Below are 17010 nucleotides of genomic sequence, written 5' to 3'. Positions count from 1 at the left end.
TTAAAATCAACAAATAATCGTGAGAATTAACACAATCAAAATTTTGATCAAAATAAACGTGATTATCATTTTGTCCATAATCGTGCAGCCCTAACCTTAGCTGTAACACTTCTCCACAAACTAACGAGACAGATGCAGAAGAGAAGTTTTCTTTTTTTACTATGCAGTCAAAAAATGTGTTTCTGCATTGGGGATTAAAAAAACAGATAGAAATGACCTCTGCGTAGTCACTCACTCTGCAGTCTGCACATGATAAAGCACTCTCACTGTGTCACTGACCGCACTTTAATCCATCTCAAGACATTAGCATAGCTCAGGAGAGATGCTCCAGCTGGCATGGTTGGAGAAATCAAAAAGCCTCTCCACCTCCCGCCAGCACTATCCATGTTGTGCAGTTTTAGTGAGCGGGCTTGCTTTTTCCCTGTCTGAGCTGATCAACATGTGTCAGTACAGGTGTGACAGACAACCACTTTTTCTTAACCCAGGTGGTAAACATCATGAGGTTAAGGAAAGGTGTGAAGTAGAGACTCAAAAGGAATTAGGAAAAGACAAGCCTTAACAGTCGGCTGCGTAATCATGCGACGGCGGATGTTATTGGCCTGGGTGCGTCAGCTGATTAAACTACACTCTTCTGAAAGTGGACCTGGATACTTTGCCCCGTGCTCTCAGACGGTGCTATGAAGTACATTATCATTATTATTAGATGTGTTTAAATCTCTCACAGAAAATAATAATGTACAAGCGGTGCATACAGAATTACGGCTGCCAGCGCTAGTGCACATCTTCTGATTATGAACCGCAAAATGATGATGCGTCTCGTTAAATTTTGCTGCCGCAAGGAGTTGTGGTCCTTTCATAAAGTATGGTCCAGTGTATCCTATGCTAAAGGAGGTAACAAAGGAAGCATTGAAGCACCTTTCCTTATCACTTAGACAATTTGAACAGATCTTATCATGGCAGCCACTACTTCCGGGTCATTTCACTCCATTAGAAACCTTCCTAAGCAAATTTGACCGCAGCTCTGCCCAAGTCCCATCATGCCTTCCACCAGCACACAAAACACACCTGCCCATTTCACTCTTGTAACCAAGGTAAAAAATAAATAAATAAATAAATAATTGGTACATGTGGGTTATTTCAGCCATTTTACCTTGTATGTGGAGCCAGTTTTGATGAAGTTCTTTTCAAGGATGTTGTCGAGTGCTGGGTCCAACTCCTCCCCTACGTCCTCGATCAAAAGGGGTTGCCCAAGAGACAAACTGTCCTCCAGATGGTTCTTGAAGTACTTATGGTTCAATGATGTGATCTGGGATCAGAATATGATACCTCTATTAATATAAAAAAGGTAATTATGTTACATAAAGATGTAATCCAATGACAAGCATTCCTTTTTTAAGATTATTTTTTAGGCATTTTAAGCCTTTATTTATGGGATAGCTGAATATATGAATGGGGAGAGAGAAGGGGAATGTCATGAAGCAAAGGGCCACAGGCCGCTGCTCAAAGGAGGAAACATCAATATATGGGCGCACGCTCAACCTGGTGAACTACGCAGGCGCCCAGCATTGCCTTTTTGACTCAAGCTCCTGCATCAGTCGGCTACCACAATGTCCCATGTCCACACTGAACATTTTTATTGTCTTATACCAAACAATCTGGTTTTAATGGGGGCAAACCTTGTGTAACATAGATACATTTTAAATATTTTATTAAGATCACCTTCCTATTTGACCTCAACAGCAATCACATTGTTTCCAACACACTGATGAGCAGATTTGTAAGAGACAGTGTGAAGCATTTTATTCAGTCAAATGAAGGAGATACACATTTGACTTCTCCCTTATTCCTATTAAGATACAAAGGCCAACCTCTGTCTGCAGAATGTGACTCATCAAACTAATGGCAAATCCGTTTTTAAGATGTACCATTTTTAGAAAACCTTACAAAAATAAAATCAGTTGTTTTGATGAGGTCAGTTGTGGAAAGGGTTTAAACCCTCTGCTTGGGGAAATGTGTCTTCAGGACACTCATAATAGGATTGTAGAATGCCTTAACTTGGCTCAGAGATTTTCCCTAACAGGGCCAGTGACCTTGGCTGGTCTTATTACATCTACAGAATTCTGCAGTACTTTTTCAAGGCACTGTACAAAGGAAAAAAGCATGTTGGACAATGAAAAAGATTTGAGGGCAAGTAGTACATTGCAGAAACTGAGCATACAGACATATTTCAACAATGTGAAGATTTCAGAGCCTGATAAAAATCTAAATCTCGCATTACTAAAACTGGCACAGGGAAAAACTATTACATTTCTTAAGGCACAATGGTTCTTAGAAAAAGAGGAATACAAATAATGAAAGCAAAGGTCCCAAGGCATGAAAAAAGTTTTTTTAACATTAATATGAGTTCCCCCAGCCTGCCTATGGTCCCCCAGTGGCTAGAAAAGGTGATAGGTGTAAACCGCGCACCCAAATGGGCCAATCTAGAATCTTGTCCCTTATGCGGTCATAAGGGATTATAAATCATTATAAGTAATTCTGAATATTAAAATATTTATATATATATATATATATATATATATATATATATTTTTTTAAATCAGCCATTATAAATGCCGATACCAATAGTTCGGGAAATGCCTAATATCGGCCGATAATATTGACCCTTTTATATATCGGTCGGGCTCTAGTGGTGACCCAAGTGAATTAAATAATTATCTTTTTATTATTGTCTTTTATCAGCCATAAGTCTTGAACTCTGACAAGACAAAATGTATTATGTTCCCTAAGTTGCCTAGTCTGGACCCCTGTCTAAGCATTCATGCACTTCATGGCAGGCAAATTCAAATGGTAGATTCACATAAATACCTCACCATTTGGCTTGTCAATCAACTCTCATTTCAGACCCATGTGGAACATCTAACCAAAAAACTGAGGTGAAAAATGGGTTTTCTGTACAGTAATAAGTCTTGTTATTTCAATTTTTAGTAGGAAAACTGTGGTGCAATCACTCATAATGTCTGTTTTGATTATGTGGACATTCTTTACATGCATGCTACATCTGCCACATTGAAGCCGCTGGATGTGGTATATCACAGCACTCTGCGTTTTATTACTGGTGGTAGGTTTCTAACCCATCATTGTAGAGAGCAACATTATTTACTGTTTATTTACTAGGTTTTAAGTAGCAAAATCCCCCTCTATCTGTTATCTAACATAACACACCAGACATGCTCACAGACACACATTAGACTTATCACACCATGCATCAATTGTAAATTAGGAAAGAGTGCTTTTAACTTTTACGCTCCTGACAGACGGAACTGGCTTCAGGATTCTCTCAAATCAAAACAACTTGTTTCCATTGAGACATTCAAGACTATGCTTGAATGTGGAACTGCTCTTGTTTTTAGTAGCCCTTTTATTCGCCTACATCAATAATTCTCATTAGTTTTTATTGTTTATATATGCTGTAATTTTGTGATTATTCTTTCATTATTTTTACATATTATGATTTGGGTAATATTTATGATCATATTTTTTTATGATCAGATTATTTATTCATACTGTAATTTTTGAGATTGTTTTTTTTTTCATTTTAATTGTGCTGTAATCAGGGCGTCATTGGAAAAGAGATCTTGCTCTCAGTGGCCCTCACTGAATAAATAAAGGTTATACATATTACAAAATGTAGCAGCAAACAGATCACATTTTTTAAAGCAACAGAAGAAAGAAGTCCCGAACCTGCAGCTCATTCCTGGTCTCTTTGTTTTTGATCCAGATTTTTCCCTGTGTCTGGGGGTCAATAAGGAGAGGGAAGCGAGCAGCTTTGGTAATGATGATGCCATTCTGAATTGACAAGTCATCATTAGGGAGGCCCTGTAAAATGGGAAAAGAGATAACTGGTTCAGGTTTAATCCTGATGTTTATTAATGCCAGGTAATTTATTTGAATAATTTTACTTCCATTAACTATACACCAGTATTTGATTTATTAACAATAAACATGTAAATGATACATATATTTATTCTACAAAAAACTAGGTTGATTATTAATAATTAAATCTCTATTCCAGTCAGGCAACTGCAATATGAAGTCCTTATAAAAACAAAACAAAAAAAACAGACAAAACTTAAAGGTAAACAATTTTTCACAGGGAAAAGGTCACTTTTCATTTCCATTTTGTGTAAACCGTATCTATTAAGTATGTATCCTGGAGATTAGATGCAGTATAGAATTATCACACACTTTTTATACTACATCAACATGCACTATAATTATTGACTAAAACTGATTGGGTTGGCACTAGTTACCAAAGTAGAACACTGACCTGTAGGTTCCACTCACTAACAGTGGGTGCATCAATGAGCAGCTCGGTCAGATTGAGGTTGTTGCCAAATGGGATGTGACGTTGCTTTAACTCGCGCTGCCAGTCGCTCAGTAGAAGATTACGAAATTCCTGATTAAAGGGTCCAGAGTAAGAGAGGAACGCTGTGGCCAGAAGAACGTCACCTGAAACAAGAAGACAAATGGGTTAAATACTTAAATACTGGTTATGTGTTATTGTGAACACAATCAGAAAACAGCCCATGATGTGGCAGACTATGCTAGTGCAATAAAAGTAAAAAAAAAAAAAAAAGCTTAAAGTGCTTCCACACGCATACAAACTTGGAAAAAATACTACCCATTCTGTTTTGAGTGAGTAATGGGTTTCTGAATGTCCTCTGCCTTCAGTCTCTGGGTGAGCTGTTCAAAATCTGCATGGCTTTCTACGTCACTAGCCGAGACGAGGTGGCTAACCATAGCATGCTAGCTCGTTCTCAATGGCAAAACACTGCTATAACACAACTAGTTCACCATAATCTACAAAAGAACAACTTCCATGTCCCTGTTCTGCAGGTATTCTACAAGTACGCCCTCGTTTAGAAGAAGTCCCCCAGCTAATCCTGGCTTGTACTGACCAAAGTTGGAGAAAGTTATCTAGCTGATGTGATCTTACCTAGCTACTGCACATGTGCAACTCCCAACAAAGATAGTAAAGACGTAAGATGTCTCACTCTGTAGCTAAAACAAAGACCTGAACACACAGGGTGAAAAGAGGATCTGCAGTAATGTGCAATACAACAAAAATATGGTGTTTTTTGAAAATAAATCTATGTAAATCTATTCTAGTGCAACCTCAAAATACAATTATGAACCTGAAAATGAGCATAATATGGGCACTTAATAATTAGTTGATAAATTGTACCATGTTGGCAGTACACTGGGAATAAAATGTCTGTCAAAAATGTAACATTTTGACCACATTGTTGGTAATTAGTATACAATAATGGCAAAATGCATTTAGCGTAGTAATACAAGAGGGACTTGGTGTGTATTTGTTTAATCATCGAACAGAAATAGTGTACATTCATGCCTAATTAATTCAAGCAACATTTCACAAATCACTGTTATTCATGACAGAGCATGAATCAGTATAATTCAATGCAGAGACATCTCTTTGATGCCATAGCTTTCTGAATACCAGCTTGAAGTTCTTAAACTGTGTGTGCATTTCAGGCCTGTGTGTAGTGTGTTCCAACAACAAAGTGAAAAAAAAGTAATTTCCCCACTGGTGATCAATAAAAAGAATAAAATATAAATAAAAATTGAAACCCACCAACAAGGCGTTTGGTCAGTGCAGCAAACTCTTTGCTCTGCTCAGTCCATCTCTCCTTCTCGCCAGCAAGGCCGCTGATGAGACTAGACGCCGTCTGCATCTTGTGTCTACAGCGCTCAGCATCCTCCAGCAAGGTCTGATAAGGAGGAGGTGGGCAGACAAACAAGTCAGTAGGTTGATGTGTGTTTGGCCTCCTTGTCTGCCCTTCCAAATGACTCTTCATGGTCCATCTACCCAACACTCCTTCAACCCCTTAATCCCCGTAAGCCTGTGCATTTCTATACCAATCTAAAGTAAAGGACAAAGAGAGTATGTCCAAATCAGTCACCATTTGTGACTTGAGATGCTCTCTAATTCTAGTATACTAGGACTCAGCATAAGATAACAGGTCTAAATATGATGACAAATGTAATTTAATGTTTTTACACTGTGTGGGTTTTCTCCAGATGCAAAAATGTCCAAATATATGCAGGTTAATTTAATTGTATAATATTTAATTGTACAATTGTAGTCAGTGAAAATATTCCGTCTTTATATGTTTGTAGTGACAGGCCTCTGTCTTACACCTAATGCATGCTGGGTTATGTTTGCATAGGCTTAGGAATCCGGCAACCCCTGATTGATGAATGGATGGAAGTTTTATTTTCTTTTTATAATGTTCATCCTATCTGACTGCCCAGATTAGCTTTCCTTTAAAAAAAAGCATTTTATCAGATGCTCACAGGCAAAAAAGAGCTTGTTTGCCCAACAGCAATAATGTCTGTTTCTTCATTAAAAACAGTCTAGTATATAGGCTTCTGCAGTGGGCCTTTCAATCTCAAGCTTCTGGTCCCCCAGAGTCTTAATCATAAAATTCTAACTTGTGCTGTCCAGATTTCTTAATCAGTGAGTGTTGTTGCACATACTGTTCTATTTACATGTTGTTATTTATCACAGAACAGAAAGTACAGATGAAAAACACATGCAGCAAAAAGTGCCACTGTTTCTGTTTTTTCTGTTTTTGTTGCAGGTTATCACAGGCTGTTTACTCTAGAAAGTCAGCACACCTCCATGACTCCAGCTTTAAAGCTTCAGTAGGTAACTTTTGTAAAAATGTATTTTTTACATATTTGTTTAAAATGTCACTATGTCTGACAGCAGAACATAGACAGATAATCTTTGAAAAAATCAAGCTCTTGCTGCTCCTCCCTGTGCTCCTGCTGCCACTTGCAAAAACACGCTCCCGGTCAGAAACAGCCAATCAGAGCGAGGAGGACTGTCTTACAGTGTCAATCACTCTCGTGTACGCTGGCTCATACCCTCCCCCCGCACAGCGCGTACCGCCGTCGAGCTCAGATGTCTAGTGCACTGCAGCTGTGCTAATCGCGGAGAAACAACTTTTCAGGAAAACTGCCAATTTCTCGAGTGCCACCTGCTCGGAAAACAAAGACGGGCTAACGAAGAAGACCGATGACGAAAAGCGAGCTAAAAAGAAAGAATTAAAACCGCGCCGAAATAACGAGGTCAACATCGAAGCGGCTTTTCAAAGGTGGAGGGAGCTACGCCTACTGGAAGATTCACACACGATTCTGAGCTAGCGTTAGCCACATTTCTGCTTGACATGTAAGTATCCCTGCTGGATTTGTTTCATTTTTTAAGAACTACACAACTAAGTATCGATGGTTCAGTACCACTTCATACACTGGTGATAGCGCAAATCTCAGTTTACTCCGTAGCTTGTGGCACGGCAGAAATGTGTAGCAGGTGAAGATTAACTTTCCTGCTAACTCCTCCACCCTCAGTATAAGTAATATATTTCGATGCCTACATTTAGCAAGCCAAAGGGTGTTTTTGTCGATCACAATAAATGTAGCTATGGTTAAACTACTTTAATTGTGCGCTGTCCCTGTCAACGTTTGGCAAGGCAGACTTCTACTTTTGATTATTTTAAACATGTTTTCTTTCCCCTCAGGTGTAATTTGTAAATCAAATGTCTGACACAAATTCTTTGTGCTCCTTCAACAGGTCAGACATGGCCCCGACACAGGCACGGAAGAATCGTCTTTCAGTCCACTCAAATGTTCAGTATTTCCTTGTGCAGGAGTACTTTGCAAAAAAAGCTGATTTATTTTACCCTTTCTAAAAAACCTACATATTTCTAAGATGTTATTATTCCTTGGCTCATTGATTTCCTCAGTCATTCATCATTCCTACTGAAAGTTTACGGTTTTAAATTGATCCAAAAGGTAATTCAGTATGTACTGTGTAACGTGCTACTTTTGTTCTCACAATGAGCGTTACATGAAAAATCATTTTAACCCTTTTATGAAAAAATTTACAAAATATAAATAATTTATATAAGCAAATTGTTTACATAAGCTATACCCTCCTCAGATTAATCCCTGTATTGTCCATGAGGGGTGGAAAGCATCGGTGGCACTGCTTACTAGCCTGCGCGTTCACGGCAGGCCCCACTGTGGGGGAGGAGCTGTGGCGCAGCAGAGAGCAAGGGGGAGGGACCTGTAAGGTGTGCTTGTTCAAATTTTTAGGCTAAGTCCACGTTTTCTCAGAACTCCCTACTGCAGCTTTAAGGCCCGTCATCTTTTTAAACAAAAGGGCAGCTTATCCAATAAAATGCTGAAAAACACTGGATTGTGATAGTATTTAAGTTTGAAAAAATATTATAAATAGCAGCAGGTGGCACAACATAAGCTTTAACAAATATGATCATATTTTTTGTTTGTTCAAATATAATAATTACAAACTTAATTTAACTTAAGTAAGGGCATCCTGTATATTTCCAATATCACTTTTCTTTTAAAATATATTTCTTTTCTGTCATGAAATCATACTGCATATGAAGAAATGTATTGTTGCTGTGAAAGGACAAGAGTGAGCTACGAATGGAAATTAAATACCATTGTTCCAGGAAAGTTAATCAATCAATAAAGCACAAAGGCAGCTGTGCCAGTTATATGCATTTTTATATGGAACAGCAAATTAATTAGGAAATCCTGGATCCAAACTAGTGATCCCAGTTTCTAAGTTGTGCATATCATGTGCTATTTAAACTCTGCTAAGTAGAATTAATATTGCAATTCCCCACTATAAAAATGCTTCAGTGATAGACACCCTACGTAAATGTGCTGTATTTATATAGCGCTTTTCCAGTCTTAACAACTGCTCAAAGCGCTTTTACATCTACAGGAAACATTCACCATTCACACACTGTGACCGGGGCTGCCATACAAGGTGCCACCTGCTCATCAGATAAACATTCATACACATTCACACTCCGATGCGCAGCACCGGGGGCAACTCGGGGTTCAGTGTCTTGCCCAAGGACACTTCGACAATGACTGCAGGGGCAGGGATCAAACCACCAACCTTCCGATTGGCAGGCAACCACTCTACCACTGAGCCACAGCCTCCCCACGTTTAATTGTATGTTATCTGATGTTTATTAATTAACTCCTAAAAGAAAAAAAAAGAAAAACAATGTGCAAGGTGGAGATGTAGGTGTAGTATCAGCACACCATAAAGCATCCATCTCACCTCTGCTTCATATCCCACAATCCAAATGTATATTTTTTTAGCACACACTGCTCCTATCTTAGTGTTGCAAAATAATTTATACTTGTGTTTTTAAGGAAGTAAAGCTAATGACCTGTTTCTCCATCATGGCTTTCTCATACTCTGCCTGTACCACATCCAGCTCTGCCTGCTTGGCATCCAGTTCAGCCTGAGCCTTTTGAAGGTCTACATTAGCTATTGCCAGACGATTCTGCTGCACTGCCAAGTTAGCCTAAAAAAGAAAGGAAGAAAGAGAATTAAGAGAGAGAGACAGAGCGATCTGTTATTTCACATAAAACGCCTACAGGGGTCACAGTCAGTTTTCTAGGAAGAGGGCTAACAAACAGAGAGGGACAGGGAAACATTCTAAGGAGAAGACGGAATAGATGTGGTGAAGGTGGGGAGAATTTGACAGAAAAAGAAAGAGGAAAGGTGGTAGGTGTGAATGTTTTAATGGCAGTTTTTTGTGTGGAGACTGCATCACAACAGGTTTAGAGACAGATTTAGAGAAAATGAATGTCTGTCTCTGTGTGTTTGGGTGGCCTGGCGAAGACAAAGTATGAAACAATAATTTATTGTACTGACTGTCTGTCCATCCAACTGTATCTCTGGCTGGCAGTCTGGCTGGCCAGCTTAAAGGCCACCACTGAGTTGGAAACCAGAAAATCAATTTGCCAGGCTGTGTTCCCTGCTAATGCAGAAGACCAGGATCAAAGAGGATAGGCAGGGATTCTCATAAAGGTTGTGGTGTATAGGAGAAAAACAGAATGTGTTTGTATGGGTGTGAAAGAGAGAGACACAGAAAACGAGAATATGAGAAAAGATAGGGAGACAGTCAGTGAGAGAGGGGATAATGGAAACTAGAAAAGTAAAGAATGTCATCTGATAAAGAGACCAGGGTGAGCAGAGACATAAAGGTGCAGTCAAAATTGAGGAAATGAGATGTGGAAGCAAGCAAAATAAGTGGTAAAATGAGACCTTGTATAGAGGGAGATGAGGGGGCAGAGGAAATCAAGTGCAAAAGAACAACAAAGTAACAGAAGGGTAAGCAGAGGTGATCATTAGGCAAAGTTAAAGTGATCCATAAGTGTAACTGCTTTCTTTGAATGCGCTTTTATATGTTTTGTCATCTTTTACACCATGCATCAGACACAATGCACTGGCAGGAAGTTAAACTAAAAAAGGATTTTTGGATAAAATCACAGGGTTTAATGAACAGGTATGTGTGTGTGTGTATGTGTGTGTGTGTATATGTGTGTGTGTGTGTTGCTGTGCCTTAATAATCAAGGATTTTGCATACAGAGTATTCTGCTGTGTGATGAATTATCAATTCATCAGAAAAAAGAGTAAATGCCAACAGAACAGTCCTGTCTCCTAAAGATTACGTTCCCAACTAATCTGCATTCTCAATTATGTTTTGAGTGAAACTTATTTAGTCCCGGATTACTTTGTTGAAATATCACAAATACGTTTCTGATCAAAGTCTGTGTTTAACATCTACGGGATACGGGGACGAGATATGGATGGACTGATGGGGTCAAACAAACAGGCAGCTTTCACCTAGGAGAGCGTTGTTTTGGTTTTGTCTTGTATGCAACCTAAAAGTACACGTTGACTTATTTTAACTTAATGTACGCTTACGTAAGTTAACTTTCGTGATGTACTTAAGTCACATGCATAACTTATGTAACATACTTAACTAAAATATGTAACTTGTAACAAATAGACTTCATATAACCCAAACCATGGTCTTTACCTAAACCTAACTAATCAGTTCACAACGTTGCCATATATTTCAAACCTGTCGCTGGTACAAGGATGTGAAGGAGAAAATACGTTTCCATCAAAACGTAATTGAGAATGCAGTTTAGGTGTATAGGAATGTAATTTTTAGGAGACAGGTTTGTACGGGAACACGTGTTGTTGCAAAAAAGCAATAATTAGTGAAACTTGTACAAAGTAAAAATGTAAATGTAAACACAGCTTTTACTGTAGATTAAATCAGTATGTCTTATTTCATTTTGTTGTAGAAAGGCAAGAAGGTTCAGTCTTTCAAAATATTTTACATTGGTGGTAATTTGTATATTTTGTAGAAGTTTGTTGAGTCTTCTTATTTTCACTTATACACAGCAACCAAACACTTATTTTATTTCACGCTATAGAAGGTTATCTAAATTGGTGGATATGTTCTTTCAGATTTGATCTTTATCCCACTGAGGACTTTGCTTGAGGACTGGGACTGGTACAATGACTATCATGACCAAGCTGTCTGCCTGGGTATATCCTAATTTTATCATTTTTATTTTTATATGCTCATGGTCATTGGATAGAAGCCTAATTCTCTCTCTGTCTGAAATCTTTGGGGAATTTATATTGCCTAGACCATCAGCAAATTACTGCTGCCAAAATGTGGGAATATGAATAATCCTTTTCATATCAGAGACAGTTTGTCCTGTTTTCTTTGAAGCCTGGGGCTTGCTACAGAAAAACTACCACACTTCTCCACTCTAAGTTTTCCTTATTTATCAGAGTGGAAGACTGGGAGTGTGTGCGTGCTGCAGTCATATGCGTTTGTTAGGGTGATGATGACAGGTGTCTCACAAGGTTTGTGTTTGTAAGTAGAAATTTAAGAGGCTGACATAGTGTATGTGTTTGTGGACGTCATTTTCACAGAACTTCCACATTGACTAATATTTATAGAGCTGGTTGGTTACATGTGTGATATGTATATATACACACACTTTCTTATATACATATTTATATCTGTGCATAGTAGTCAAATGTGTGCAGTGTGTTTACTTTGTTCAGCTTTGCTGTCCTTTTTTTTAGACGTATGTCTACTTCTGTGTATGTATATTGACCACACCAAATAGCCAGAGTCAAATTCATTGTATGTATTCAGACTTTCTTAGCTGATAATACTGATTCTAATTATATTTAACGTCACATACTGTCAACAAACAGCACTGTTTCACCTCTCTGCTGTACCAAGAAGCAATGTGTTAAATATATTACACTGTATATTACCTTCAAGGGTAAGACCTCCTTGTTGATGGAGAAGAAGGAAGCCATAGCTTTTGTCCAGGATGCGAGGCCGGCCACATTGCCACACACTCGCTTGGCTGTTTCAATGTTGTAGTCAGGCATGTCAAAATAAGGCAGCAGCAGCTCCACCATTTCCTCATTAATGGAGTCTTTGGGGAATTGCTGCAAGGCAGGGGGAAAGAGAGGTGGTGGGGGTTGGTGGAGGGGGGATTCAGAAGGGAAACATGACTCACAAGACACACAAATATCTCATGAAAAGCTACTTAAAGATGAATAATGTTAAACTATGTGAATTACAAGTAAAAGGAGAATAAAATTATAAATGGAGCTATGGGGATTGAGAAAAGACACAAAGTGGGCCTGTTGGTGAATAGAAAAAGAGAAAAAAGACAAGGCAGAGCAGAGCTGCGCAAATGAGGGAGAGATAAATCCAACAGGAACACAGCCCAGAAGAGAACAAAAAGAGATTGTGCAAGAGGAGGTGAACAAGAAGGAGACGGAAAGAAAGGCAAGGAAGCAAAAAGATTACAGATAACATACAGAGGTGCACAAGGTAAGATAAATGTGTAGTTGAGATGAGATAGAAAAAACGGAAAAGAGAGGGTAGACAGAAATATGTAACAATGAGAGGGGGGTTAATGTGGAGCAAATTCAGACAAATCTAAGAAAGTTGTGTACTTGTGGAGTTGGGAATTTTAGTGAAATTAAAGACCATAAGATGTCCTCACACTGATTGTGCCAATTTTAAACATTATCCTGATTCCATCACATCAACTTAGTGTTTAATTACTGCAAATTATTTAAAAAATGATTGAACCTGCCCAAACCTGTCTTTCTGCACTTTTAAGATCATATGTACAGTAATAAAATACCTTATATCACATTTATGAAGTTGTTGTCTGCAAGACTGAGAAGTCATGAAGACCAACCTTTTTCCTTTACAGAAAATGTAGCTATAACAATAGCTAATTTTATCCAGTAAAAGGTCATAATGTAAGTGGATATAACACATTTACAATTCACTGATTAGTTGAGCTTAGTTAGTTAGTTGAGATACACTAGGATATTATTGAAGAATCTATAACACAGATTAGATAGCGATGCTGTTTTTTAACTTGATAACTATCCATTAACACACAATTAAGTCTGTATGTTTTCTGACTTCATTTTACAACAAAAGATACTATAACTTACAATTTTTATGGAAGAGCAGGAAAAAGCCTTTCTATGTTTCTTGGAGCTGAGTCTGGTCCTTTAGTAATGCATTTCCAATGATTTAACCATTTTTCATGTTTAACATTGTCAAAACCAAGGATGTGAGCAGGCCTTCTGCAGCATCTTCAATCTCAACTTTATTAAGCTGATATTATTGAGTGTACCTGCAGACTGCCCAGGAAGTTTCCAGCTGTCATGAGTTTTAGGGATTCTTGCCAGGACGGCATGTGACAGTTCTTCTCTGGGTCGATCTTCACCGTGTTGACCCGCCTTTGGAAGAGCAGCAACACGCAGTCCATGATCCGCATAATGAGATGAGGGGGACGACCAAGAGTTCGTACTGTGGCAATGTCTGATGGCTTGATTGTCTTAGTGGTTATGAGAAAAGACAAATAGGGGTTGTTAGCAAAGGATTAGGAATTTCATAACAACTCTTAATACAGGACATTCTGTATAAAGGAAATCATACACAATGCTGCAGTTTGAGAATATAAAACATATGAAGTTTACAAAGGAAATACAACTAGAGGCACTGACAATAAGAAAAAGGAAAAGGTCGAAAACATGAAGACTGTAAGTATAAACAACAGTTCTGCAAAGAGGGACAGGAATTACTTTAAAGGACCGATTTAAATGAGAGAGGGAGCAGGAGAGTAAAGAAAATGTTCAGGTGAGAGCTGTTTGGCTGCTTTATCAGGCCCCCCGCATGCTTAACTAATTTCTTCTCCTTTTCGCACTTTTACTCCTTTCTGCTCTCAACCCCCTGCTCCATTTCCACTCTGATTTGTCATCCCAAGAGACAGCATACAGGCAGTCTGGCACATCCCCTACTGCTAACTCCTCTCCTCTTCTCTGCTCTCCACTGCTTTTTTAGAAAATGTCTCAATAGGGTTACCTCAAATCCATGATTTCAATTTAGCTTTACAAAATTTGAAATTAATCAATTGGTTCAGGCAAATATTGCAATACAAAGTCATTGTTGTATGCTTGTTGTAATTAAGAGCTAAATCAAAGAGACACACAAAGTAGTTGAGGTTTATTTTTCAAGGGAGACTTAATGTGTAAATAATGATGTGTGCACCAAGAGCACTATCTCAAACTATCTATGAGCACATATACAATTTTTTAAATGCACAATCATCAATCCAGACAGATTGCCTAAGGTTTGCCTGCTTGAAAATATGAAACATCCATCCACAGCAGCAAGATGAAAATTCTAATGAGGGACCTGCCATAGGAGATATGTATGCAACCATCTACCCAGGAGGACAGCTTTAATTACAACGCAGCTCCATTCTCCAGAGCAAAATGCTAACTTTAGATACACCCGCTGTTTCACACATACTGTACAGGGTGGGAAGGCTGTAGGCAAAACCTGCATGCAGCTACACACAGCAAGTCACAAAGTGCTCTAAGTGGCACCCTGAAGCAACACAAAGAGAGAGTAAAAAACATATTGGTGGTGGAAACATTAAGCCACAAAGAAGGGCAAAATACACTGCTGACAATTTATAACCCTCGGGCTATCTTTTAGGGCAAACCTATGCTTGGAAAAACAACATACAGGGGCCGCAGAGAACATCTTGAGGAGCTACAGTGCATTATATAGTAGGCTTGAATGAAAGATAAAAGGGACTTGAAAAATGGATGGACAGAGAATGAAATATATGAAGCAGAAAACCATAAAAAGATGCATATAACAGAAAGTCAAACTCTCCCAAGTATGCATGCAGATAGGACAAGAAATCAATTAAAGTTGAAAGGATTTGACTCAAAGTGGGTTTTAAGTTGCTTCTGAAATAGATCATTGGACAGGGATAATCAAAAATAATGATGGAGAGCACCATTATTTCAGTGCAGCTACTGACAAACCTCTGTCACCATACAGTATAAGTTTTTCTTCTTGTGTGTTAAGCTGTACAGTGTTGGGATAAGAGATCATGCAGCCATAGTATGCACTGCTTTGTAGAGAAAAGTGGTATGCAACTCTAAAAATAACTGGCAACTTCTTAGGTGACGCAGTAACTGAGGTAACAGTCTTGAAGGCGAGATAAACATGAATCAGTTACAGTTACAGTAGTATATTCTTATCTCGACATTGCAGTTGAGATCAGACAGTCCATCCTTCTTTAACTTGTGTGTTTTGCTGACAAAACAAGTTTGGAAATCACAAATCTGTTCTTCTGAGGTAGCTATAAATGTAGATATAAATGGTCCTCAGGGGACTAATGTCCCATACAGTACCTGCAGTGCAGCCTCTGCTTCTTGAAGAGCTGGACGGGCAGCTTCAAGTTTCTCCTCAGCGATGGCCTTGTCAGCTGAGATGCTATCTACGATGGCCTGGGCCTTGTCCTTCACTTTCTGCACCTCCACCTTCACTCGCTCTGCTGCCTGGGCTTTTACTGTCACCTCCTTTAATACCTGGATGTATGTACAAAAAATAAACATGGCCTTGAGTCAGTGCAATCTCACCACAGGAGCTTCATCACGTAAGTGCAAACCAATATATTTTCAAGCATATTCAAAAAATTGCAAAATTGAAAAGGAATGTGCCCTTCTGTTTTGTTCTCTAATTTCTAATTATTAGTGAAACTTTATTAATTTTAATGCAGCCATCTTATTATTCATTTATTCTGAGGCACGTTAATGTTAGTGCTGTTTATGCATACCCACATCTACCTACCTGCAATTAGCTACAGAAAAATATAGTTATGAATGACAAGAATAACAAATATTCATATTCAGAAAAAAAACAAAGACGAATACTATGAATGTAGTATAGTGTGTGCTGCTGTTTCAATCCAAAGTATTTACTTGTTTTGTTTAATTTAGAATACTTCTGCAATCTTAAGCCAACTTAAAAAAGTCAACATAGAGTGTGTATCTCTTGACACACTCTCAACCTAAAGAAACAACACACACACATTCACCTGCATGAAACTTACCATATCAGCCTTGTCATTAGCAACCTGTAGCTCCTTCTCTTTCACCTCCAGCTCCTTGCTGAGTGCTGCTACAGACACTGAGGCCTCCTTCAGCTTCTGGAGACCAGTGTTCATCCTAAACAAGATAGATATTAAACATAATCAGGTAAGCCACATACAATTAAAGCATCTCGTACATTTCTATTATGTGCTAGACTATCTGAGAGAAATATACACAGCTACACCTGGGATCCTGTTTGTTGTAAATAGTCAAACACTTTCAAGATGAACTACAAGACATTTTGACATAATTTTTGGTCCCCTTGGAACTAGTTGGTGGAAAAACTTGAACATTCTTTAACATGAAGGCAGCTTTTCATTCTTGGCCTGCTAGTGTAACTGTTAAGCAGACATGAGTTCAAAATAATGAAAAACGCAGCACAGAAAGTTGTGGGAAATAAATTGTTTTTGAGCTCTGTGATGTATTTTAAAGCTGCAATCTGAAAAGGTGACCCCTAACTTATGGTTCTGGGCTGGCACCTTTGTGAAAACAGCTGTATTTTTCAGGAAATGCACTAAACATGCCCAATATTGATGCATCACTTATGACTAATATAT

General features: G+C 38.4%; 1 protein-coding gene across 2 annotated transcripts in view; it reads right to left on the bottom strand.

Moving 5' to 3' along the window:
• The window catches only part of dnah5 (dynein, axonemal, heavy chain 5), a 120223-nt gene that overhangs the window by 36665 nt on the left and 66548 nt on the right, over positions 1–17010 (bottom strand). For both annotated transcript variants that reach the window (XM_032517722.1, XM_032517723.1), the window contains 9 exons: positions 16414–16528; positions 15713–15889; positions 13633–13836; positions 12236–12415; positions 9303–9440; positions 5657–5792; positions 4328–4509; positions 3742–3876; positions 1151–1306 (listed from right to left, as the gene is read on the bottom strand). In XM_032517722.1, the coding sequence (XP_032373613.1) occupies positions 1151–1306; positions 3742–3876; positions 4328–4509; positions 5657–5792; positions 9303–9440; positions 12236–12415; positions 13633–13836; positions 15713–15889; positions 16414–16528 (1423 nt within the window). The remainder of the gene's footprint in view (positions 1–1150; positions 1307–3741; positions 3877–4327; positions 4510–5656; positions 5793–9302; positions 9441–12235; positions 12416–13632; positions 13837–15712; positions 15890–16413; positions 16529–17010) is intronic.

The sequence above is a fragment of the Etheostoma spectabile genome, chromosome 6, assembly GCF_008692095.1.
Source record: "Etheostoma spectabile isolate EspeVRDwgs_2016 chromosome 6, UIUC_Espe_1.0, whole genome shotgun sequence".
NCBI classification, from domain to species: Eukaryota; Metazoa; Chordata; class Actinopteri; order Perciformes; family Percidae; genus Etheostoma; species Etheostoma spectabile.
This window is presented reverse-complemented; position numbering and strand designations above follow the sequence as displayed.